This window comes from Balearica regulorum, chromosome 7, assembly GCF_011004875.1.
Source record: "Balearica regulorum gibbericeps isolate bBalReg1 chromosome 7, bBalReg1.pri, whole genome shotgun sequence".
In the NCBI taxonomy this organism is placed as follows: Eukaryota; Metazoa; Chordata; class Aves; order Gruiformes; family Gruidae; genus Balearica; species Balearica regulorum.
In genome coordinates this window covers 10,798,984-10,825,817 of record NC_046190.1, presented here as the reverse complement: position 1 = coordinate 10,825,817, position 26,834 = coordinate 10,798,984, and the positions used below count along the sequence as shown (strand labels likewise).

Below are 26,834 nucleotides of genomic sequence, written 5' to 3'. Positions count from 1 at the left end.
GCTTAGTAGTTTTAAATGTCCAGTAAGATAAATGCCCTTCCTCAAAAACAGTGTACACCATTCAATTACTCAAACTGGAGAACAGGATTCAGTTTCCTTCAAACCCAAATGTCTCTACAACTTAAACAAGGTACAAGGATCATTTTAAAGATTGTTTGTTCAAACAAAACAAAGAACCCCGGTGAGAATACTTACACGATTTCTAACCTAACACAACCCTTTATATCAGCTCTGAGACTATTTCAGATTTAAGAAACGTGTCCGAAGACTCATGCCTTCAGCAAAACAGGGATACTTTTGTCCCACTGGAACGGACTTCAGCAGATAATGCTTCGTGCTGATAACCCACAAAGAGAAAAAGAACAATAAACGCGTCCCACTACTGAAACATCAAAAATGTCAAACCTGCAGAAGGATCTTCAAATATCAAACTTACTTTTAAGGAAAATGGTTGTGCAAAATCTACTCTGACACACCCATAATTCTTCCGCAGCATTCTGAAGACTCCTCTAGCTATACTCCAAAGACTTTCATTCTTCTTGGGCTTGCCCTGGAAAACATGGGTGGGTGTTTTGGGGTTTTTCCAATTTGCAATTAAAAGGTTATGTTTAAAATTAAAATGCATGCAACAGCAGACAAAACAAGGACGTATCATTTGACACACCTTGTAACTTCAAGTAAATCTAGAGAACTATTGTTTTCCATATATATCCACTTGAATGTATTATTTGTTATGTCATGAATTTGCATTTAGAAGTATGTCACCCATACCTCTGCACTCCCTATCAGAGAAGTTTCGGCATTCATGGCTCTATGCTCTTCAACACTAACACCAAGTACCTGTGACAGAGGACTACTGGCACATAGTTTAACTATGTAACACATTTTCCTGCACACAAACAGAAAATCCCCTAGGCAAAACAAGTTGTTCAATTGCTCTTACCAGCTGTTCACTGTTATAGTGACCTTCAATTATGCGATCATAGGAGATTCCCACAGGTATAATTAGGACGTCAGGAGTAGCATTTGAGAAGAGAGCATCCACCACCACAGATAAAAGACCTGCTCTAGCTCCAGATGTCTTTCCACTTCGAGACCGTGTGCCTTCCAAGAATATTTCTAAAAACTGCTGCTGCCTCAACAATTCTTCTATGTGCTGAATACAGAGAGATTGGAAAAGAGGAAAAAATAAATATCTCATTATACTGGCAAATGCACATTTGAAATATATGGTCAGCAACCATTTCCTTTTAAAAAGCACTGGAACATCATAAGTTAGCATGAATACTCGTGAAAAAAACAAAAGCAATAATTGATGCTTGACACAAACCCAGACCAAACTGCAACTGAATTTGCATGAATATACAAGCAATATAATGCCATTTGTTCAAGAACAGCATCTCTAGCAACAGTTGATCTAGCCAATTTGCATAGGTCTCTTCTGGTTCCTCAGTACATACCATCTTCCAAGATGCAAATACAGCTATTACATTGAATGACACAAAGGATTACATCAACCCATCATCAACAGAGACTTCCATTAACTTAACAGAATCAGTGTTGATATGCCTCAGCACAAATCAGAGAGACAAGGCTTAACATTAATTCAGATAGTATTAATTCCCCTTTCTTTAATAAGGATTACTCAAAGTAAAAATCTTCTCATCCTCAGTGGTGCTGGGCATTCAAGTCTCTTATTTCAGACATTCAAGACTCAATACAAAAATGCATCCTGTTTTTGCCACATGAAACCCCAGACAAATTCAAAGAAGTAAGACCATCCCCAGACTGATGGAGCTCGTTTTCCCACTTGCCGTCTGACCAAAATGATGTCTATGGAAACAAAGACAAGAAATACATACCACATAGAGCAAAGCTCTGTAGAGGAAGTCCTTACGACCGTCAGGACTCTGATCTAACTTTCGACGAATGAAAAATCCTCCCAGCTTGCGGATCAACGTGCTACATGATAAAGAAGAATGATACCCATTGATTTTAGTTTGCAGGAAACTGCTATGCATTCCTAGCACACAACAGGAACTGCAATTACTGAAACATATTAGACTATTCACACATGACGGGACCATGCATATATTACTCTATTTAACTTAAGAAATAGGCTTCTCTACACTGTCTTGCTGCATTTCGCTCCCTTGACAGACCACTAACCCCCTGCACCGACCCTGACTGGGAGATCCCTGTATGTTGAGATGCTGGCAACCCACGTAACAGTTGACCTGAGCTGGCCCAAGTCTGTGCCGTGCTGCACATACAGCACGGCCGTGGTGCCCGTGTTGGACTGCGCGTACCCCTTGGCTGCAGGATCAGCTCAGCTGGCTAATTTTAACAGAGCAGCCAGAAGTTCTCATGAGAAGATCCTTTCTGCTTGACAGAAGAACTGATGAATATAGGATTTTCTTACAAGAAAAGAACTCTACTAGCTCAAATGGCCAAAACAGGATAACCCTTACTGCAGGCAGGGTCTGCAGGGTCTGCTGCACGTGGATCAGAGGCCAGCTGGATGCTGCACAACTTGGGGTTCCCAGTGTCTAAAGGGATGTTACATTACCTATGTTAGTCTCTCTTTCTTTATACTGCTAATAAATAGCATTTTAATTGATACTTTATAGAGTCTGAATGCCTTTCTTACTGGGATCATCACAGACCAGCAGCTACTGGTGCAAAACACCCTCTAAGGCAAGGTATCCCCCTTCTTTCCTCATCATTTCCTGCAATATCCAGTGGCTTTTCAGAAATCAGTTATCCCCAATTTCTGTTTCACTGGCAAAATACTACCTAAAAGACCTTAGGTTCTTCAGCCACCACAAATATAATTTCAACAGAGACCAAATTGGAGTACTTTCCCACAAAGTATTATTCACTCAGTACTCTTGCTGCCCATTAGCCAGCTCATTAAACTTCATGAAGAAGAGTTACCCACTCACATTTTTTCCACATACCCATCCTTCCTTAGGCATCTACTCACTTTGAAACTCCTAGAAGAAAAGAATATCCTTCCTTACCCTACTTAGGTTATGATAGAATTTCTCAGAAGGATCTTCTTGTGCTCTCTCTCCGAGCATGCAATAGGAACCAAAGAAGTTCTACATGATGGCCCAATAATACTCAGATTATCTTACACTTGGACATCAGACATATTGAGCAATAGGTCATCTGAAGATCCCCCCACCTCAGTCTTTTTCAAATAAGAAGAGGTTATTACCTGAAGATGGGGATGTTGAGATTGTTCCCCGCAGCAATGTAGGGTGCTTTGATGTTATGGCAGAAAAGAATGAATGTAAGGAGCAGGTAGTCAATGTGGGATTTGTGAACGGGCAAGAAGATAAGAGGCAAATTCATCTATGGTGGGGAGAGAAGGAAAAAAGAGAGAAGACAGCTGGTAAGAAATGTGGAATATTACTCCTTTGCTAAAATCCATCATTGAGATTGCTAGCATCATATTATCAGAACCGATGGTATTTTCCAGTTACCATCATTCAGTTTGTTTACTTCTGGTTCATTCAGCTGTGACGATGAGAACATTTTTGTCAACTGTACTTCTTAATTTTCATGGACTACAGTTTTCAGTTGTATGCATTACATTAACAATGACTTACGTTCCCAGTTTCTTCAGACTCACAGTATCGAGCCAACAATCAAACAATTAAAGGGATGTGGCCAAACCATCAGTGTCACCAAAGTGCTGCTATTTCTATTAGATATCAGCAAGGATCTATGAATGGTGGGGTTCCCAAACACTGTAATCAAAAGATTACAGAAAATAGTAGCCTTTTTTGTTTGTTTGCTTGTTTCATTTATCTAATCCATCTTGCTAAGGTAAACTCTGCAAAAAGAATCAATTCCTTTGAGTGTGAAGAAAATGGTAGAATTTGGGAGTTATTTTGATCAATTTCAATAAATATTGAAGGACTGGAAACAGATTGTTAGTAAGAAATAGGAAGAGTTTATTTCTTAAAGATTTTTATTCCAAATTAAGTTAAGAGTGAAAAATCCTAAATAGAGCTATTAACTTATTACTGGCTGCCTCAGCACAAAAAGAGAAATAATGCAGGATGCAGGTTATCCAAGATAATCATTCAGCCTGATAGTTAAAAATTGTCCTGAAACAAAGGTAAAACCAAAGTTCACATAGTATTTTAGGTTACACAACTCAAAGAGCATTATATTTAATTAAAAACATTATTTCACAGGTATGAGACAGTTCTATCTACAATCTGATATCATACAGACTTAGCAGAACTCTCCTAAAAAGATAAAGTGCTGTAAAAATTAATAGAAACTACATCAGAAATCTGCCTTACTAGATTCTTTTCCACCCTCCCTTACCTCTGTTGCTGCTTTGACCATTTCTATTTGACCTCTGTGGATCTGAATATTCCAGAAAAAGCTGTTAAACAACTTCAGTAACACCCAGCCAGTCAACCTGAAGGAAGAACAAACACAACTCAAAAAAGCTTTATTAATCTCTGCCTCCATTTTATATTGCTTCTATATGACTAAAGACAAAGCCATAAAATCTGATTACTTTATATTCAAACAAAATTACTATAAAATCCAATTGCTTAACAAGTTTTTGCCTATCAGCTAAGCCGTGGCTAGTAACCACATTTCACCCTCCTGCAATTATGACACAAAGCTACAAAACTTGTTAGTGTCAACCTCAGTGAAGGCTGTTCAAAGGGCAGAGACCACTTTAGATATGGGGCAGGTTAATGAAGGTCCTACGATCAATTACAACAACTAAGCTCGTTAGGTGACAGCATCTATCTGGTCTTGTGGGAGAACTTAATATATTTACAAAAATATAGGGTTTGCATCACAGAAGTTGTTGAAGGGGACTAGGAACAGGACAGAGATAAATTCATCCTTAGTAGTAAAGGTAGACACTACAGTTGAAGATTTTGTCAAAGGATACTAATACTGGTGTTAGCACCAAACCTAGTTTCAGCAGAAAAAAAACAAAAAAAAAAGTCTATATTTAATCTTATCGTAAGATTTATCTCTTGAAAAGGCAGAGGGTTTCTGCTGCATCTGAAAATGAAGAGTAACTACCATTTCATTAGTTAACATTAGAAAAGGGATTTTTATGAATAATGCATTATTTTTTAGAATAATTATTCATTACTTATGCATAATGTGTTACAAGTTCTGCTGGTATAACACAGAGAGAGCTTGGCTGTTCTTCCACTCATCTACAATACTGATGAGCCATTTTTCTTACCGGATTAAAGCAGGCGACACATTTGCTACCATTTCCTGGAGAATTTTCCTAGCTTTTTTCTTCACTTTGTTGATAGCTTTAGGATCCGTCTGAGCAAAACTACCCGGAGCACTTGGTTCAGAAGCTTCATCTACAATGGCCTTCTGGACTCTTAACATTAAAAAGTAAAACTTATGAAACAGTCCCGCAACAGAAGAGTTCAAGTCACAGACAACAGCTGCTGGGAGTGAGCTATGTATTACTACAGGAGTAACTTGCAGGCATAAAAGAAAGCACAGCGTACTGCAAATTTGTTAAATTTAACTCAGTAGTTTTCTAAGCTCTGATTAAATAGGTGGATGATGGATAGATGCGCTCAAAGCTAACCATATAAAACAGTATGTATGCAGTTCATAGGTACTGATAATAGTGACCGCCAATTTTCAGAAACAGTTAATAAGGTTAAAAATGTGGAAGAACAGTTGAAATCACCTTTTTGTTACTATTTTCTTTTTCCTGCCACAGCAATTTCACTTACCTCATTAGACAGATTTAGGCAGTTGCTATTTTGTATTTCTACAGCATCTTCCCCCTTGAATTCTCAGTTTGACAGGGTAACTAATTTTATAAGGGCTATTTTCCCCATTTAAAACATACCTCAGAGAGATTAAGTGGTTTAACACACAATAACTGTGGCACAACACAGTCTGCTTTGCTTTTCAAAAGCAACACTATCATCTTCAGATGGGACTCGACCATTAAAAATTCAGGAGAGTTAGGAATGTTAATGTAGGCAGTGTGTGGCCTCCAACACAAGTAGATTCAAGGAGAGGGCATGTGGTTGAATTTCTTTGTGTCCAGGGAAAACTGATACCTTAATAGCTAATCAGGGGCTGAACGTGCCATTTAAAATGCTGTATATGAAACAGAAAACAAGCTCCACAAAGTAAAGGGTGGGTGCTTCATTCTACAGCCTTTTTCCAGTTTTGCCTCACACTCTTGGTGCACACTCAGGGTACTCTGAAATGCTGCTTTCCTATTATTTCTGAAACACTGACAATTTCTGATGACTGTAGTATGTCTTTAGTGGTAATGATTTACATGAGTTAGATAAACAAACGTTTGAAGAGTTCCCATGTAACAATTTATTTTTCTGTGTACGGTCTGCTGTCCACTCACTATGCATAATTCATTTGGAGATTTATAATTCTTAATCTCTCCTCTTTTATTATTCAAACAGCAACTGCAAGCTACAGTCCCGAAGGGCTGTGCTGAAGATACCGTTAATATTTTAAATACTCTGATTTTCAAAACATGCTGTTTCCAGACTCTAAAATCATATTATAATAATCATACAATAATTGTAATATAATGTATCAGGCTCATAAAAATTAGTTTATTTTGTGTTATCTTACCTGCTGTTATTCAGCACATTTTCTGTCAGATTCTTGGCAAACATACCCTTATGAACATCCCTCTCTTGCACAAAAAGGACATAACAAAGGCGTCTTGCAAGCCACCCTCTGTACCTACAAAAATATGAAGCATATTTGAGCATCACCCTCAAAATATTTCACTGCCAAAGAAAAAGAATTTTAAAAATACCTAAAAATACAATTAAGAAGCAAAAGTAAAGTTTTATGAAGGGCTGGCTAAAAGCATCTGTGTCTTCTGGTAAATTGTCCATATGTTAATGTTACAGATGAAATAACTAATGCTTAGCACAAAGTATCTGAGACAACCGAGGTCTGCGTTACTTCAATTCAGGGTGATACAGTCTTAAAACACCCATAGCATCACAGCAAAGTAGCTACAATCTGCATATACATTTTGTCTGTCCACTGGAACCGACTCCCCAGCTCAGCGAGGAGGAAAGAAGATTTAGTGCCCATTTCTGATTCGTTGACTTTCCACCGAGGAACGTAACTGCCCAGTGAAGAGGTTTATCAACTTTTTCAAGAAACACTCAGCCCTCTTGGGAAGGTTGCTCACATTGTATGCACAGGGTAAACCCTCACAGGCACTTTTGAAAATACGTTTGCATTAGCCACCAACACTAAATCCACTTCTTTTTGTAATCTTTTCTTCCTTTCCAGAGTTTTTACACATCCAGTCCTATACGCCTCCTATGTACCTCTCCTTGCAAAGTTTTAACAGAAGTAGAACCACTAAATAATCAGTAAATCTCTCTATACATTCAAACATTTAAGGAAGGCAACTCAGCTTATGCAGCCAGTCTCTCCCTGTCCTCTACTCTCTGGATCATACAAGCAGCCATCACCTGTGAAAATGTTGTTTTGAACAGCTTTCCTACCATCACAGAAGATGCATGTGACATGGGAAGGGAAAAAAATCCAGTCCCCAGCAGTGAATACTCATTACTATTTTCTCTCCTCACCACCCTCACCCTCCAGGCCAGGACTGGACAAGCCGCCACTCACGTGGGTCACCCCACAAACCAAACAGAGCTGGGACCCTCAAACAGCAGAGCTGATGTAACGGGGCAGGACTAACAGTTGGAAGAAGAAATTAAACTCTGGCCATTCCTAAGACCGGAGCACTCAGTATTATGCAAAAACCCCTGTCCTGCGGACTGCTGGGGCAATGCATCGCTGATGCTCATGGTGGTTTCCACGCTGGAGTGCTGCCAAGGTCTCACTCCCGGTTGTCACCAGAGTCGCTGATGTTGGCTGCTAAAGCTCCCTACCACATTTCAGTAAATTTACACATGCATTAAAACCAGTTAGGAAAGATGAGAAGGAACTTTTACACTGCAAAAGGCCAAACCATCTGAGCGCACAGTTATACAAAATTCAGACCATCTTGAAGGACAAAGAATTTTGCTATTCATGCTGTCAGGGAAATAGACTGGTGACTCTGTTTTAATTGCTTTTCCATTTTCCCCTTCTTATCAGAGTTTGAGCGCCTTATTGATTTTCTAAAAAGCAAAGTTAAGGAGATATGCTTCTTTCTTTCTGACAACTGTTTTGGTAACTATGAACTTATCATCATAACAGCATACAGCTATATTGTCAAAGTATAAAGACTTCTACATTAATTTTACAGCTTAGACACAACATCATACAATTAGAGGAATCAGTTTTCTAATGGTGTAGCAATGACAGAAGACACAAACCACACAGAACACACCCGGTCAAGATATATTCTAAAACTGACATATTACACTTCAGGAAAAGGCTGTGGTAACATCTCAATACAGGTACAGTAAGCTAGCAGTTAAAGAGAATCCCTCTTGTTTTCTAATGCCAAGAAACTGTGACTATGTAACCCCATGGGACCTCAGAACTTCATTAAAATTATCAATTTTCAGACTATAATAACATTCTGAGGGAAAGGCATTTTATTTCAGAATAATTAATTAACCCATATTTTGTTGCCCTCGTATTTCTAATTTAAGTAACTCTGACCATTTGGAACCATTCAGGCATCAAATTTTGAAACTAATAAAAAAGTTAAAATTAAACCCTATTTCTGTTACTTTTCTGTATTCTAAACTACAAGCTCAACTCTTAAAAAAACATAATTAATTCAAATTGAAGAAAGAACAGCCTCTAACATTAGCTTCCTCCCTCTCAAGTACAGCACAATGCCGCCTTTCTTCCACTCAGACACTTTGGCTCATTTCTTTCAGGCTGCTGGCCTCTCTTTGTTTGCTCTGACTCTACGACAAACACTGCAGGATCTGCTTATGCTAATGATTACTGTAAAACCCTTAGCAAGCACTACTAACTTTCTGAAGAACAGAATAAAGATTTTTGTGTACTTCCAGTGTCTTCATCCCAGAACGCAAGATATATTTCCAATAGCACAAAGATATGTCATCATCTCTAGGCCACATACACCATCGTTCAGGAGCTGCACTCTGCCACTGAGGCAGAGGAGGGAGAGTCTAGCAAGACATATTCAGATTTAATTGTCATTAGTGATAATAGGCAACACCTAAACCATGAGCCAGATCTGCTCAGTAAGTTGAAATGCAGCCCGAAGTCATTCTTAAGCATGGGAATAGAACAGCTCCTCTCAGCATTATGCTACGGATGCTGCCATTTGCACTAAGGGAGAAAGGATTTAAACGCGCTCTGGTTTTTGTGAAACAGGTTTGACCCTTACACTCCTTGCCTATAACCCCAAAGGACTTTGCCCAGCTCCCAAATACACACAGCCGGATTTAACAAGTACATTACTTTCCTGAAATCGGCATCAATTCCTGCATTTTAGGACAGCAACATACATTCACTCAGTTTGGACTATCCTAGAGATTTCCCTGCCATAAGATCAGAACACACTGTATTTTAAAAGCAAAAGAAAGACTTGCTACATTACCTCGTATGTGTTTCATTGATATATATGACATTACGTAGACCCAAAGAAGGAATACTAGCGTTGAAGAAGTTATCCTGTAAAACCAAGATAAAAATAAGATTGTTGGACTATTTTGTTACATAAGAATAGTTGTGTCTTTACATTCATCGTAACATTTAAGATAATGCAATGTTTTTCAGCTCTATTATATACAAAAGCCAAAGCAGAGAAGTGCTGAACTTGCTTATAAAGTACACACAAACAGTTCTGAAATGAAAACGAAATTTAGAAAGTTCCTATTCCCAATTCCAACACTCTCAAGGTATTCTCTAGGATTTACTGCATACAGAAATGGTTGTATTGGTTGTATTCTTCAAACCAGAATATTTTATCACATTCTGATGCAATATAAACCAGGACTTGTCATAATGCAGAACTCATCTTTGAGACAGAACTTTATTAAGCCACGTTCAGTGTTAGTATAATCACGAGCCGTTTGATGCTCTGTCTGTCACACCCAGTTTGCCAGCAGATCAGCATCCCATAACAGCAGCCCATGGGTCAGGGAACCCATCCATGGTTAGATGGCAAATCTCCACAGCTCTGCTCTGCCCGAATCACAAATTCAATCCAGCCTTCTACATCCCTGGTACAGGCTCTACATGCCAGGCTATTAACTGTTCTCGGATGAGTCTGGGAGCAGTTCCACTTTGGATAAACAAATATTCCCTGGCAGGAAGATCTAAACTTTAATCTTCCATATTCCAAGTAAGTACCTTGACCGAGAGGCTAGTTTCTTTCTGCCCAAATAATATTTAATTATAAAACCAATACCATGCCAACAGTGAATTACAGCTAAAACCACAGAGACTATGCATGTCAAGGAAGGCAAAAACAGAACAGTGAAGGAGAAACAATGGTTACCAGCAACAGCGTAGCTGCAGAACAGCTTTACAACCAATTTTGCAATGGGAGTCTGATAAGAGTCTCATTTGTTTGTATTTTGTTTAGGACACACCATTTGCCACAAATTAAAATACATGAGTGTTCTATGTCATTTCAAAATCAGGTAGAAATCATGTGCTACAGTACACAGTCTTTTGCCCCACTGTGTAGTACATACAATCAACAAATTATTGCTCTAGGCTCTTAAGAGGAAACTTCAAGGTAATACTAATTTGACTATTCACTAGTATTTTTTTTTGTGGATCTTAAAGCTAGATGAAATGTTCTGGCAAAGAGAAGTGGAATGACTTGTTCCTGGTCTCCCAAAAAATCAGCAACAAAGCACCAATGAATGCCCGAGTCCACTCCAGTGCTCTGTTAGGTTATAACCTCACTGTGAAATTCATCCTCCAGGTGTAATGTCACACATTAGCTTTTCCTTATTTAACTTTTCCACGACCCTGTGTCAAGATGTGGTTCTGTGAGACCAAGTGAGCTGATACAACATCCCCCTGCTGCTGCGAGAAGCCCAGCTCCCACCGCTACATCCCAACCTTTCCCACTAAACGCCATCCCCCACCTCCCAACTTACACCACCTCTAGTATTCATCACACCCCTTAAGGAGCCAACTTCATCCAGGCAAGGTAGAAAACTAAGACAGCCAGACTAAGTGAATAAATAAAGCAGGTAGTTTTCCGCTTGGTTAGTAAACTTGATCACAGCCCCCAGGGAGTAGGAAGGAACAGAAGATGGAGAAGTGAGGCTCCCCACTCTCTGCACCGGCACTTAAGGAATTCCGTCTCACTTGCCCATCCTTTTTCCTTAAGAGAATTACCAAAACAGGCAGTTCAAAGTGAAATATCCAGAGTCATCTGAGAGGATCTGGTTTGTTATCATCTGCTGCAAGGACAGTATTTTCTCCTTGTGGCTAAAGGCAATAAAGGGCTTAATCAGGTCATGCCCCTTTCCTAAGTGGGATCTCAGGACAGGTAATTAGTTCCTTATTAAATGAACAAAATACAGAACAAGATTTTTCTTCCTAAAGCATAATTCCCAACTTGAGAGGAACAGCCTAATTACTAAGTGTATAAATGCCCAAGTTGAGAATTCCTACACACCTTTCTACAAGTTGAAACACATAAGTGTCTGTTAGAAGTAGTCTCAGTTTATCTAATTGCTTTTCTTCTTGACCATTATCATACGTAGCCTTCACAGCACATTTGGATTTCTATCCCACATTTGTATGTCATTGCTGCAATTATCTATTCTGGCATAGGAATGGAGTTAAATAACAACTGTTCCTTGGTCAAAGAAACAAGCAAGTTTTCGCTCTAGTCCTGCCAATCATGGAGTTCAGTGCAGGTGTAACTGAGCGCAATTTAAAGCCTGGGGTGTACACATAGTCAAACTACACAATGAACTGGTTGCAAACTATATTATGCCATTTATCAGCATTTTGCATCTTCAGCTTACAGAAAGCCTGCCCAGTGCAGTTCAATAAAGTTCACATTTTAAATCAGATTGCGCAACCCTTCTAAAGCCACCATCTCGACACTGTTCTCAGCGGGCGAAGATCCCTGCTATCCTAACTGACCCTCCTGGCTTCTCTGCCCAGCCTGGAAACAAGGAATCAGCCAGGTGTAGAAAACCAACCTGCCTTCTCAAGCACACGACTGATCTTTTCAAGCCTGAAGGGAAGCATATTGCTTACTTTCAAAACTGTACTTATTCTGTGGATAGAGAATTAAGTATCCTAAAAGTAAGCCTTAACACTTTCATACGCACCAAATTCGCGTTACTAATCTAGCTGAGCAAATTATTTTTTCCATACAATTTCCTAGTGCTAATTCTGAAGAGCTGGAGAGTTTTGTGCAATGAGTAAGTCCACACTGAAAAGCATGAGACAAAGCACCACAATAGGTCTGTGTCATCCATTAATTCCATGACAAAGAAAATATAACCACAAACAAAGGAGAAAAACTATATTCCTTTACGAAGTAAGAACATTGTGACCTTAATTCTGAAAGTAAGAAAACTACTGAAACTTCATTACACTGTAACTATGCATTATTGTTAAACATAATCCAGTCCATAATCTTCTTACCCGGCTCTGGGGAGTGCATACGTAGCAACATCGTCCCACGAATGGCCTTTTTCTGCTCAACAGAGTCTCCTTCCATTTTAAAGTGGCAGATCGGAAGAGAGTGGGCCTAGAGTTACATTCTCCCTGCGGAACAAGAGACCACTGTGTAAATATCCAGAAATATGTTTTACTGAGTAGGTGAAAACTTTGAAGAAAAGGAGTTGCCTGACACCAAAAAAAGATTACCTCCCCCAAAATTACGTAAAACTAATAAATTTTTTTCCAAGATTTTTTCTAAAATAAATTATATTCTCTCCAGATGATGTGATTTTAGAAAATAAAAAGCAAAATCACAGTGTTGTACTTGGGTATCTTAAGCACTGCAGCACTTGCTGACACACAAAATTTTAAAACTCTAATAAGAAACAGCAAGGAAACTGAGAGCTGAGAAAAGTGGAAGAAATTAACAGTAAATTACACTCTCAATAACATAAGAGTGTTTGTAATATGAGCAATGTATCTTAAGCTTTACCTTGGACATCACCCTGTAAAACTGCAAGACTGAATGTACGCAAAATATTAACTCCATTGACTCTATAGGCTCTTTTTCAGCAGTTTCATGCAAAGCAATATGAAAAAGGAACCACTGTGCCTTCTCCAATGTTAGGCTGGCTTTTTGAAGATTACAGAACCAAAAAACCCAAAGTAACTGCATTCACAGAACACATTCTCCATGTTAGAACACAATGAAAATATCCTTAACCACAATTTTTACAAAGACACAGATTGTTCCCACTAAAGCCTACCGAACTATTGCTTGCCGGAGAATGAGCACTGGCTTGACATTTTCTGAACCATATAGTCTAAGTTTTTAATAAAAGGGAACTTACAGAAACAAACCAAAACAAAACGATGGCAAGATACACTGAAGTATATTTAAAATAGCAGAAAATAAGCAGGGTGGAACCAATACCTTAAACCAGCGTAAATGTTAGAAAACACAAATACAGATCATCACATACCCAGCTAGAAAGCCAGCCCAGTGAGAAACAACCAGAAAGTCAAAAGCAACGCTAAGATGACTGAAAACTCAAATGTGCATATATCACATTTGGCAAATGATATCAATTGGCAGTTATTCCAAGGCCAAGTCTTTGATCTGAAATAAACAGTCATCAACATGCTAAGCCTGGTCCAACCCCTCTCTCTCTATCACGTTCCATAACACTAAAATTAACCAACTTTATAACAATACTGTCTTCCTTCTGCTTGCCTCCAAGCCCTGACTGAACTCACCACCACTTTCTTACAAAAGCTCCTTCCTATGTTTTTTGTCTCGCCTGTGAGAGAATGATCCCATTCTCTCACAGATCTCTCGGTTACCGCAGCTTGCTGTCCAATGTATCCTATACCTGACTATAGAGAAAAGCCAGCTACCAGGACAGCTGTCCTTTCCCTCAACTCTGACCATGTCTCCAACTCTTCTTCTGTATCAAGTTCAAACTCCTCCTCTCCAGAGCCGTGTCTAATTCCTCCTGACCTATGCTTCCAAACCAACCAGTACCAGCCTGGTCCCCATGTGGCTCTTTCTGCACCACCCAGCCCCCTCTGCTCACTATCCCCTCTGTATCCTCCAGATCCCAATGCTCACTCAACAGAGGACACAGACTTTTAATAGGCTTCTTATTTATAGCCACCAAATTTTCTCTGCCTCCTGTATTGCATGAACAGCTCCAGCTGTAACGGCTACGTGACCGTGCATCTTTAGCCTCATGCTCCTTTTCACTTGCGTGTTTCAAACTACATCCTTCAGAACAGCAACAAGCTTTCTATTTGACTTGCTGTTTGACCTCAGTCCATTACAGAATGGGATTCTGCGCACTTACTGCTATAGAAAATGATTAATAACATCATACCAGAAGACTGTAAGACTATCAATAGGGTTTGATACGAAGGTTTTTCTTTTCTAGCAACATTAGTCTTTGGCACAGCACTGAACCATTGGTTCCTCCTTACGTTTCAAATTAAATTATAATCAAACTGTATCAGACATGAGAGAGAGATGATGCCTTATCTTCATTCTTCATAATAAATAAAAAAAGTCCACCTTCACCTTCAAGAAAAAATAAGGTAAATACGGCTGGCCACATTCACAATTTTTACTTACCCATTCTTCACTGGAATGCTTACATCTACTGATACTGCACTCTGCTGAGGTGGAAAAATAGGAAACATCTATTGTTCCAAGGGACAAAGCAGTTTCATCCATGACACACAAGTTGAACTGAAGATCAGAAGCTGCAAAATAATAACATACATATATATATGCATATATACACACACAAACACGTACCCACACACATAATTTCAGTGATGGGTATCTAACAATAAATTAGCAAACTGGTGGTTTTGCACCCTTCAGTAACCTAAAGGTTACATTCTGAAGAAGTTTCAGTGCAGTCAGAAATCAGCATGATTTTCATATGATAAAAAAACCCCACACATCCGATTTCCATAAACACAGCTACCTGCAAGCTTTTCTCTCCCTGCTCTTCTTCCCATTACAGGTCAGTACAGTCCCTTTATGTTTTTCCACTGTTCTTCACCACATGGTGTAAACCCTTCAGCCACAAGGATACACATTTCAGCCACTTTCAAGTTTACTATTCTCTTGCACTACACGACCTTACTCTTTCATCATTTGCTTCTCAAGGACCTATTATCTACAAAAAATGTCATTAATGTTCTCTCCCGATCCTATCTCACAGTATATTTTATGTGTCTGATCTAGCTGTAGTCAAACCAGTTTGCAAACTCCTCGGAGGAAGGAGCGCTCTACACAAAAGCACACCCCGGAATCTGAACGTGCTGCTGACATAAGGGACATTACAGGCTTGAGGGATTAAAAAGCTGTAAAGAAGTCTAAACTTGCAGTAGTAGTTTAAAATGGAAGTTTTATAGTTCATATAATAAGCACAGTAAATAATGCTTCCTCAGCCAAAGAAAAAAGAAAGTAGGCCAAATATACCAAAACAACTTAGGGTTGTATTGCCTATCTGCAAAAGATTACAAATTACACTGCTTTGTTATGGGGAGCCATCAAAAGAGGAATCCCAGCAATTTCCTCTAGAGAAACTGTAAAGTGGCAATACCGCCTCTTCCATCTGTCACCGCAAAGAAACTCGCATTACGGCGAGACTGCTCCCACCCTGTATGCTAACATTTGCAAGAGCAAGGCCTAAAACTTTAGTCCAACGTTTTGTCTGTCTTACCGCCCTGCCCAAGCAGACACAAGCCTCCCGCAGTGTCTCCGCACACAGAGTTCCCAGCACAAGCTGGAGTTTGAACTAGTATAGCCACTCACATACTTACCTTCGCGCAGTGTAAGTACATAAGTTATCCTTTTTTCTTTGCTGGCTCTTACACTCAATTTGCCTTTTTTTTTTTTTTTTTTTATTAGTGCTCAGGCAAATTAATACCTAAACGACCCAATAAATACAAGAAGGCGGCTCACGAACACCTAAACGGTGAAAGCTAAACGCGTCCTCCGATTGTGCTCAAGGTGACCTTGGCTGCAGCGGCACACAGAGAAGATGAACTTTAAAAAATACGTAACTAAAAGCCTGCCTGAGCAACTTTACACGTACCTCTAACAAAACCTGCCCTCCCGAGCGCTGCTCTCCGCTGCGGCGCTTACGCAGTTCACCTGCTGCGGCACGCCATCCTGGCGGCTCGGACGGGGCTCCGCGGTCCCGCACGCTCACCAGATCTGCTATAAATAAAAACACGGCGGCTCAGCGCGGCTGTCGGGTGTGGAGCGTCCCCGGGTAACGCCGCCGCTGCCAAGGGGCCGGCCCCGCGCGTCCCCCGGCCGCCGCGAGGGGCGGGCGCCGACCACGGGCAGCCGCCGGCACCGGCTCCCGGCAGGGCCCGGAACCCCCGCACCCCCAAACGCCGCCGCCGCGGGGAACGGCCGAGGCTGCTCCCGCCCGCCCCTCGCTCGGCTCCGCGGCAGCCGCGGGGGGACCGGCAGCGCCGCCGCTTTCCCCCCGCTGCCCTGACACCCGCCCTCGCTCCGCACCCGGACCCGCACCCGGACCCGCACCCAGACCGGCCGCTCCTCCGCGGCGCCGCGCAGCCCACGCGGCCCGGCTCCGCTGCTGGCAGCGGCCCGCCCCCTCCCGCCACGCGGCAGCCCCTCGCCCTGCCCCGTCCCGCCCCGCCACCGGGGGCAGCACCGCCGGACCCGGAGCCGTACCGGTGAGCCGGTTCCGGCTGCCGCGCCGGCTCCTACCCGCACGGCGGGCTCCGCAGCGGGCGCTGCCCCCTCTTGCCCGCCCGCCGGGCCGCGCGGCGGCGCCCGGCCTGACGCGACTTCCTGAGCGCCCGTCGCCATGGTGCGGGCCCGCCGGCTCCCGCCCAGCCCCGCGGCCGCCTGCCCCTCGCCGCGTCCCGCCGGTTGCGGGCCCGGGGCCCCGCCGCCGCCCTCCCCGTTCCTCCGCGACGCCGTTACACCCCCGCGCACCCGCCGTGGTGCCCGTGGCCGCGCCGGCCCGGCGCTGAACCGCGGCCCGGCGCGGCCTCTCCCCCTCGGTGCAGGGTGACACCGTCTGAAGCCATCGCAGGTGCAGGGGCATCGTTAACCAGACGTTGCCACCGCCAAACCGCCTTCCCCGCCCTCTCCTTCTGGTGACAGAAGTGACTAACAGTTATTTTGCACTCAAATCAGAGCTGCTAAACAGAAAAACGCTGGAAAAGTGTAAAATCGTGTTTATACGGGTTTACAGCGGCTCTGAGCTGCAACTGAGTTGCTGTTGAAATTACAACAATTGTAGAAAATTCGGGACAGGTATCGATCTGCCTACCTGGCCTTGCAGCAGTGCCAGTTTGCCTTTTACTGAGTGCAAAAGTAAATGTTGATTGAGATTGCTGCATATAAACAAACATGGGCTGAGAGTATTTTTTGGCTTTGGCGGTTTTGGGCTGTTTAAAGATAGCCTTTCTGTGGCTTAAGTTGAGGTACAGACCTATGGAAAGGCTAGCACCTACATTTCTTCCCTGAACGTCTTAGTCTTTGCGGTTATTCAAAACAGTGCAACACCAGAGTAAAGCAACACAAAAAATTTGGTAGACTTGGCAGTGCCAGGTTAACGGTTCGATTTGATGATCTTAAAGGACTTTTTCAACCTAAACAATTCTATGATTCTATTCTACGATTCTAATACAAGACTTCATATTATGCTAATACAAATATTCTGCTTACAAATTTAAGTAACCCAAGGAGGTATTCTCTTTCTAGAGGTCTCACTTCTATATGTCATTTTGAATTTATTACAAATGAGAATCATTAAGTAAGAATTAGGCTTTTCACACATAAAAGAAAACGCAGAAGATGTGATAGACAAAACCCAGACTGCTACATGTACATGTGAGTTGCCCAGCTTCCCACAACTGAGTGGCTCCTGGGGAATATCAGGAGAGCTGGTACTTTACAAAGAGTGTTCTGCAGTTTATGAGTCAGAAGAGATTTTGAATCTGAATCTTCCTCCTTTAGCAAGAAAAGATACTCTATTTTGTTGCAAGGTGGACTTTGGAATATAAGACATCTAGTTTTCAAATAACAAAAAAAAAAATACAGTAAGATGTGATCTAGTGAAATATACAACCCATAACAAGTTTGTATTTCTGCATAATATACAGTGCGGCATTTGTGTATAGCAAAGCACCATTTTCTAGGGCATCACATTTTGTATAGAGAAACGGCAATCTCTAATTGTATTTCTTACAGCACATTCAAATACGAAAGTTTTCTCCCATTTTTTTCATAATCTGGGCCAAGAATTTCAAATTTGATTAGTGGTTCTGTGTGTGTCAGTTCTGATGAAGGAGAGTTGGTTGAAATTATGCCAAACATCCACTTTCAAGTTTTGGCCTTGAGAAGCCACACAGCCAAAAATCTCTGGCCACTTCTGAAATACAAGCCCATAACTGTCCAGCTTTATAACAAAGCTTTTGACTTGGTATCAACTTTTTCTTGAAATGATTTGCTGAAGGTCAGCTGGGAAAGAGGGGGCAGATTCTGCTTTCATCTGGGTCTGCTGCAGCTAAGTGGGTCTGTAACTGCTTTGCTAATCAGAGCTCGGCCCAGGAGGCCATCGGAATGGAAAGAAAATACATGTGGGTTTCACCTACAACAGAGAGTCACGGTGCTACTGTCAGATTTGTGCCATCTCAGTTATTACACCCTCATCTCGGCTTCACTTGCATCATGAGCATCTCATTGACCTGGCAGAATTGTGGAGGCCAGAGAAGATGGCTGTCTCTGATCCTGTGGCCCAGCCGGTCAGCAGGGTCACATCCCACACTCAGGATCGCCTGGAGTTTGTCCTAGCTGCATCGGAAGCATCAGAAGGGGAAACTCTGAACTCCACTCAGAAAAGTGAAATCCAGTGTTACATCATGTATTTTTGTAACTCTCTTTGCATAAAGAGGAGATCACAGAAGTAGTCAAAGCCCCGATATCATGCTGCAGCCCGCATCCTGATCATTGCTTCTAGCAGGGGGCTGTGCAATGGGGGAAGCCAGAGCTGTGACTAAAGTGGGAGAATTATCTCAGAAACCACATTGGAGGAGATGATTCAACAACTAGATGAAAACTGAATATAACAGAGATGGCAATGAATGGTTACATCTAGAGTCTAAAAAAATGCATGAAATGTAAGGCAGTTAAAATTCTTATTACTGTTGTCTAATAATTTCATTGCTCCACTGCATTTGTATTGTTACTTGGGAACTTCTTAGTAGGTACTTTACATTATAAAGGACCATCGATATTCCTTACACACAACTTTACCTTCTCTAGGTATGGAACCACTATGATTTTTTTCCCCCTTTCATGCATAAAAATATAGGATTAAACAGTATATTCAGTTTCAGCATGCTATAATGTAACTAACTCAGAGCAAACTCCCAGCAAATGAGTGTAAAGCAAGCTTGCCTGCTTTGCTTCCCTCTGTTAAAAATGAACTCTAGTACATTCAGAATCTAACATGGATCTTTTGGCATGTTTTTTCCTTGCATGCTTTTACACTGGTATATTTTTCAGGTTGCAAAGTAGTTATTTCTGTGATATAAGTAATACAAAAATCAGAATAAAAGCCTCAGCAGCATAATCATCATTTTATCCAGTCTCTAGAGTCTGGTTTTAGTATCATTTGTGAGAAAACTGCTTAGGTTATTCTCTAGATTGTTTTGAAAAAAAGTAGTAAATAGATACAGTGTTTTACTCAAACATAGCGATTCTGTGTAATCAAAAAACCCCAACTTGTTTCTGGTATGATTGTAAAGCAGTTTTCTTGTTTTTCTAACCTTCGTAAATTCTTGGCTTATTGTAAAATAAATCCAGAGGTAATTTTGTAACTCATCTGAAAAGGATGCAGAATTAGTCCAATGACAATTGAAGCTCAGCAAGATCTTTTTGCAGGATACACTTGTATAAATCCTCAGGCTTAGTAGTAAAATCTCATTTCAGTGTTGAGAGCTTGGTGGTGATGTTGTGTTGCCATGGAATCAAGCAAATGGGAAAAATTTTGGAATGCCCTAAAGGAACAGACTTTCAGAGCTGCATGTGCTCTAAAAAGCTCAAATACCGCTGGGTCTCGCTTCCAGAAAAGAGAGACTCTATCCTGCTTCCATTGAAGTCAATGGGAGGCTTGCCACTGATCTCAGTAGGAGCGGGAGCATGCCTAAGTTTTGCAATCCATCTTTTTAAACTTCTTAAACCGAGGTGTTTGCCGTGCCAATGAGTCCAGGGAGGTAATTTGCATAGGATGGCAAATCAGCAGAACCCTGGCTTTGTGTGAATAAGCTGCTGACCGCATCATGCATAGCAGCCTGCAAATGAGAAAGAGCTGGCAGGACTCTTTTTTTTTTTAATAATAATAGACTCTTTTTTTTTTTAATAATAATAGGACTAATAATTAGTCCTTCCTATGTTTAAATTCCTCATGAAGCTTCCAACGGAGTTCAACAAAGTACCTGTTTGCTAGACAATGCTGTGTGGAGGAGGAGGGAGAAGGGACGAGGGGGACTTCTTTATACATTGCCTCTATCCCGGGTCTATGCTCCCAGCTCGCTTCCAGCAGTTCCCATGATGTCACTTTTAGTAATGGAGACATGTTTACAAAAGAGTACACAGCATCCTCTTTAAAAAGAAACTTGCAAACTGGGGAGCGCTACAAAAGTTAGGAAACCAAAAACTGCGTGAGGAGGGAGTAAAGGCCCAGACAAAGGTTCTTTGTTTGCAGTGACCGAACTCGACCTCACATGACTATGAACAATAATGAATATGCAATTTGGCAGTTGCAGAACTCCATGTCAGCAGTATTGCCTCTGGTATACAATGTTTTAAGAGCATCTGAGAGTGGCAAGTGGCCATGAAATGGACTGATAAGATTTTACATAGAAATGGTTTGGGTATGCATTATATCTCCTTTCAAGACAAATGATTTCTTCTATTTCATCTCCCTTATCTTGAGAACAAATGCAAAATTCATTAAGAGTGCAGTGATTCTCTCCTATATAATATAGCACATCGTGTTTCTGTAATTTCTTCTCATTCAAATATCGTATTTATTACTGCAAGTTTGAAAAGATAAGGGCATTTCAGCCCAAGCTGCTCCTAGCTTTTCCCTTGAACTTGTTACTCACATTAGTACAAAAAAGGCTTTTGTTCTAACAGAAAGCACTACTGGGTTTAAACCAGTAAAACTAAATTTCACACTTGCAAACTCAGCACCATTTATCTATCAAGCAATTACACACAGACTTGTATTATGTACAAATGAGAAAATCTTAACTATCCAAAGGAATTTGCCAGCATTTTGCATTTAGGAATACTGAATGACAGAATTCGAAACAAGATTCTCCTGTGCTCAGACCTTAAGCAATTATCTGCCATAACAATGCAAGCTTCCCCGTGCCTGCTGTGAATAAGGGCACCCTTTTGTAAGGGTGGTTATTGCAGTTCTCTGCTTTTGTTTGTTGAGGGTATTTGCAAAGCTGACATTTTATCTAAGAGTTGATTTTATCTGAAAAATAACACAGATGAAACAACTGATTTACTGTATATAGGCCCTAAATACTGTTGGATACCTCAAAGATACTGTCCATTTGTAAATCATTAAAAATCAGTATGTGTGGGGGACTCTGGTTATATATTAAGGATAAATTTAGCTTTGTGTTTGCAGATATTTCAAGTTTCACTAATGATTTATTTTATGTCAAGCCTTGGACTTCTGCTTGTTGCCAGCTTTCCTGCAGCAGATAGACAGAAGAGTTTCTTCTCATCTGGTTCCCTCTCCAGAGACACTGAGCTGCTTTCTATACCTCCAAACAACCAACCAAGGAATAGAAGTAAAGAAATCTGAGAGCTGAGGGCAGTATGGACCATTTTGAAAAAACGGCATCTCATAAAAAAAATCACAACATCATGATCTTATCAAATTTGCTGTGACTCATCCTTGAGGGATTGCAAATTGTTCTAGAATAACACAACCCCTAATTATTATGAGATGCTAGGCAAGTCTCATCGGTGCCTCAAAAGGAGGAGGTTTTCACCACTCAGGTTTGCTCTACTGTGCAATTGTTGGCTTCAGAAGGACTTGTCATATCTTACAATGTAAAGCACTGTAGTGGTAGTTGGGCTCACAGATGATTCTTTCAGCCGCCAGTACACAAGAGTGTCTGCAATAGGACCCAAGTGCTGAATCACATAGTGTCCCACCCCTCCCCTCTACTGCAGATATTTGGGACCCTAATCAAGGCGCTGCCGTGTGGGCCACTGGAAGAGCCTTAATGCCTTTGACCTGGAAGACATAAGATCTGTTGGTTGGGAAATTTTCTCAGAATTTTGGAGACATCTTTTGCAAACACCTTGGGAGGGTTAGGAGAGTGTCAGGGCATCTATTCTGACCTGTTGCAGACTGCCATCTATTCCAATGAAGGCTTTACAACCCCAATAGTTACCAACCTCCGGCTTGATTATCTCTTCTGCAGATGAACAGAGAGCCATCTCCAAAGGGCAACACACCCCGCCCTAATTTACCCAAGCAAACAAAGTGGATTTGCTCATTTAGGTTTTGCAAAATGCAAACAGGAACTAAAACTTCCCACAGATACTCAGATGTATTTCTCCTTTTTTTTTTTTTTCAAGTCAATGTCACTAAAAAATACAAGGTCTCTGGGCTTTAGTTTACCATAGATATATATAATGAACTTCATGTAACTCAAATTTTATCAATGGACACAATCAACAAAAAGTAAACTACACGTTTTGTTTCAGCACTCCAAAATTAACTGAGAACCCTGACAAAAGCAATTTTTTGCCTTCGGCCTTCTCTTTGCACTAATCTGGCTACACCAGTCGTTACATTCCGATTCTGACATTCAAATCATGTTGAGCAATTGTCCCACAGTGTGTTTTCCAAACAAAAGCAGTTTTTCCCACTCCCACTTACGTGTCTCCTGGATCTGAGAACTGCAGAAAAATATCCTTGTTTAAGTCCTAAGACCCGGCCAACAATTGTATTGCAGTGCTAGATTTCACAAACTATCAGCGATCATTTGAGCAAAATGATACCAATTGACCCAGCAAAAGCATAGCTTCCAGTTACTAAATAACAGATATTCAACTTAACAACATAAAATCCTACTTTTTTTTTAACTATTTGAAGCATACCCTAATACTTTCTCAAGCACTTCATACCTTTGTGAGAGTAGAAATATTTTTATGTGTATACCCTAAACTATTAAATTGATTAATTATTCCAGGATATTCACCTGGTATGGCAGAGGTCCTGAAAAGGATATAATCTCTTGCTAAGAGATTATGTTTTTTCAGCTCTGGCCTTTCCCCTTTATAAAAGAACAGCGCATATTAGCAGCTTGGTGTTTCACACATGACCACCCATTGCTTCAGGAGAATTGCATGGGGCATAGCATGACAGGCTGGTTTCATAAAGCTGTGGGCTTAGGACTGAGTCACTCCACAGCTCTTCCAGATTTAGCATAATGCAGGATCATATGTGCCTTGTTTATTCTTACTGCACTTTTCCCCTTTCATTCTCTCCATAGGAGAGGTAAAGCAATGGTAGTTTCTGGAGGGTTCTTGTTTTATCTTTACCTGCAGTGAGAGATTAGACTGCACATTCCCCACAGCAAAGTACCCTAGGCTGTAGGATGGAGGTGTTTTGAGCCAAGTCTTTTTGGGAAGAGAAATGATTGATGCCTTTCATTAGGACCTAACCAACTTAACCGGAGGTACAAGAAAAGGTTATATCAGCTTTTACCTTTAAACCACCTTTCAGTGACACAAAGTTACAAAAAAACCCATTTCATCCAGCATAAAAAATGGGGCAAATTTGAGCAGTTATCCATCAGCATGATTTACTATAAAGTGTTCAGGTAAAATAAAATTGGCATAATGGGTGAGAGAATTCAGGTTGAAAGGCAAGATGTGGAGCCTCTTGAATCAACAGTGTCTTATTTCTTCTGAGGAGCTGGAAAAAAACCTACTAAACTATAGATACCACTTCTGCATTTTGTGATTGAACTTTTTAATTTTCAGTATTATGGATTGACTACACCAATCTGATTTTATGAAATATAAAAAATAATGAGCAGGCCAGTGCACTTTGAACGTGCATTCAGAAATTTGCTTTAGTGGTCAGAATATACTGAGCATGCATCTGCCTCAGGATCTTCCTTGCAAAAAGTTTTCTTCTCCTTTTCTGTCTGTGCTACTGCAGTGTCTCCAAGATCAAACTGATCAAGCTGAGTGGTGTTTCCCTACCAGCTTTTTTCATAACAGAATTTTCTGTGCATTTTCACCGTGACATTTCTCAGATATGTTTTTGTGGATAGTTAGTATTTAGTATTTCTTATATGACACAAGTTTAGAATGTGCTAATTGAGTTAATGAATAAAAAAACCACTTGGGAAGCACTGGCCAGATTGGAAACTGGCAAAGGCTCCTATGCAGTTAAGAATTAATTTCGGGAACAGCCTTACAAGAGGATTATGGGGCAAATATCAGCCTCAAGTCCAACCTCCATCATGGGATCATCCTGACATTTTTGGCCATTCCTCAATCGGTTTCAGGTCCTCTGGAGTACACATGGGCTGGGAGGTATGGGGGGGGGGGTATAGTACCTTTGCATTAGTACATGTGGGCCAGGGCGTACCATCAGTAATCCTAGTATGATGAAAGACAGAGCAAAATTTCATAGTTTGTTTACACTAGGAACATTCGTTGCTAAAAATGTCTTAGTTACTATATTTTAACTAATATTCCAAGCACTAGCATAGGTATGCTATCTGTTCCTGATCAGCCCTCAAAGTGAGAGCCAATATATTTTGAAACATGATTTATTTTCTAACCTAGGCCTTGCTGAATCTCATAAAACCTGGGTCAGACAGATCTGGAGAAAAAGTCATCCATATCTCTGTACTTGCAAAATTTGGAAGCAGAACAATGCATGATCAAAGAGTCTGAATGCCATTTTGCAACTTTGTGGTCAGTACTATGATCTGCTCTCTCTGCTTCTCCATTCTATCTGTTCCTCTGGTAAATCTATATAAGATGGTTTCTGACCATAGAGGTGCCACATCTCATATTTGTGTGGTCAGTTGATATTTGGAATTGAAAAAGGCTCCATGCAAAGCAAGGTGTGTGTTTTCAGAGCACTACACCAGAAAATATATGCTGATGGAACACTCCAATGAAGAAATTCCTTAAATCTAACTTGTGGGGTTTGCTATGGGAATTCAAAGTGATCATTTAGAAAGGTGTTAAATTAGTGTTAGAGAAGGAAAGGAGATAAGTGTTATTATAGCTAACAACATTTCAAATTGCAACTCTATAATCCTTCTGATTTAGATTTAAATACTTGTTTCGTTTTTGCTAAACTAAGATTCACACACAGCCCCATCTCAATTCTCTTCGATTTCTTCCATTCCAGGCTAAACTCTGTACTTAGTGCAATGTCCAAGACATCTTTAGACTCTTTCCCCAGTGCAGATCCTGACTTAGCCTAATTAAAATTAAATACAAGAAAAAGGGCTAACACAGTAGATGTAACTTGTGACTGTTGACAAAGTCTTCTTCTGATGTCTTTGCTGTCTATATGTTACTGTGTTTTAGCTGATACAGCCTGGGGGTAAAATCGTGGCATTGCAAAAGTCAATGGTGAAACTCCCACCCAGAACAGGAGAGCTGATATATGGTATGAATATCACATAACTTATATACTGTATTACATGACAACCACAGCTACATATTTTCTGAGCCCTATTTGAACTTATACTGTACACTTCTGTATTAATCAAGTATTTGATTTATGTAGGGAGGATTTTAATTAATGTAAAATTAATTCAACCGAGAGTAACCTTTGAAACCATGCTTACATTATCAGCTGAGATTTGTGCAGGATACCTCATGGAGCTGCAATCTATGCATCCTTACGTAACAGGCATTAAGAAGCAGTTACACAACTTAACGCAAACACCACCGACAGATGAAAATCCATGGCACAGACAGGATCTTGAGTAATCATCAAAGCAGTGCCAGAAAGCAAATTCTACCTGCATTTAACATGAAAAAAAAGTTTTCTGCAGGTAGAGTAATACCTGCATTTCAGGGGATGCTCTGCATTTCAGGTGCTGGTGGGCAGATAGTACTTTTTGCAAGCGTCAATACAGAATCTGCCACAAAGTGGCTTTTTATTGTAAAATTTTTTATCCTTCAAAACCTGTTAATACAAACTTTGACCAACGCTGCCACAAAATGTGTGTGCAATTCAACTCATATCTTTACTGACTGCAATAATAAACTTTTGGTCTAAAACAAACAAGTCATTAGCAAACAGATACTTTTGTGCACCGGGGTTACTTGGGCCTCCTCCCGTCACCCCCTTTTTCACTCACTGTTCACATGGTTAGAGTCTGATGTCTGAGTATGTCTTCATGATACCATGGCCTTCCAGCTTTCTCAAATGTAGTACAGGCGAAGAACATACTCCATTTCTCTGTGCACAAAGTTTCTTAGTGTCCCTTAATGATAACTGTTAGGCAATACTTTCATCTCAGGTGTTAACTTAGGGCACAGGATATATCTAAATTCAGGCAGCCATGCCCGTAGATACATGTATTCTAACTTCAAGAAATGTTATCCAATTAACTTTGTACTATTTTCAGAATTTTTT

The 26,834-nt window shown here is 40.7% G+C and overlaps 1 protein-coding gene across 8 annotated transcripts in view; it reads right to left on the bottom strand.

The window, feature by feature from the left end:
• Nucleotides 1–26,834, bottom strand: part of GPAM (glycerol-3-phosphate acyltransferase, mitochondrial) — an 82,963-nt gene that overhangs the window by 13,190 nt on the left and 42,939 nt on the right. For 2 of the 8 annotated variants that reach the window (XM_075757912.1, XM_075757920.1), the window contains exons 1-12: nucleotides 16,679–16,772; nucleotides 16,221–16,345; nucleotides 14,741–14,871; nucleotides 12,595–12,717; nucleotides 9,566–9,639; nucleotides 6,637–6,750; nucleotides 5,243–5,392; nucleotides 4,348–4,444; nucleotides 3,224–3,360; nucleotides 1,863–1,962; nucleotides 944–1,156; nucleotides 437–550 (exon numbers count right to left, since the gene is read on the bottom strand). In XM_075757912.1, the coding sequence (XP_075614027.1) occupies nucleotides 437–550; nucleotides 944–1,156; nucleotides 1,863–1,962; nucleotides 3,224–3,360; nucleotides 4,348–4,444; nucleotides 5,243–5,392; nucleotides 6,637–6,750; nucleotides 9,566–9,639; nucleotides 12,595–12,717; nucleotides 14,741–14,842 (1,224 nt within the window). In that variant the 5' untranslated portion in view covers nucleotides 14,843–14,871; nucleotides 16,221–16,345; nucleotides 16,679–16,772. Of the gene's footprint in view, nucleotides 1–436; nucleotides 551–943; nucleotides 1,157–1,862; nucleotides 1,963–3,223; nucleotides 3,361–4,347; nucleotides 4,445–5,242; nucleotides 5,393–6,636; nucleotides 6,751–9,565; nucleotides 9,640–12,594; nucleotides 12,718–14,740; nucleotides 14,872–16,220; nucleotides 16,346–16,678; nucleotides 16,784–16,831; nucleotides 16,926–17,098; nucleotides 17,182–26,834 lie in introns of those variants that run through there. The other 6 variants (XM_075757915.1, XM_075757913.1, XM_075757918.1 and 3 more) reach the window with 6 other exon arrangements.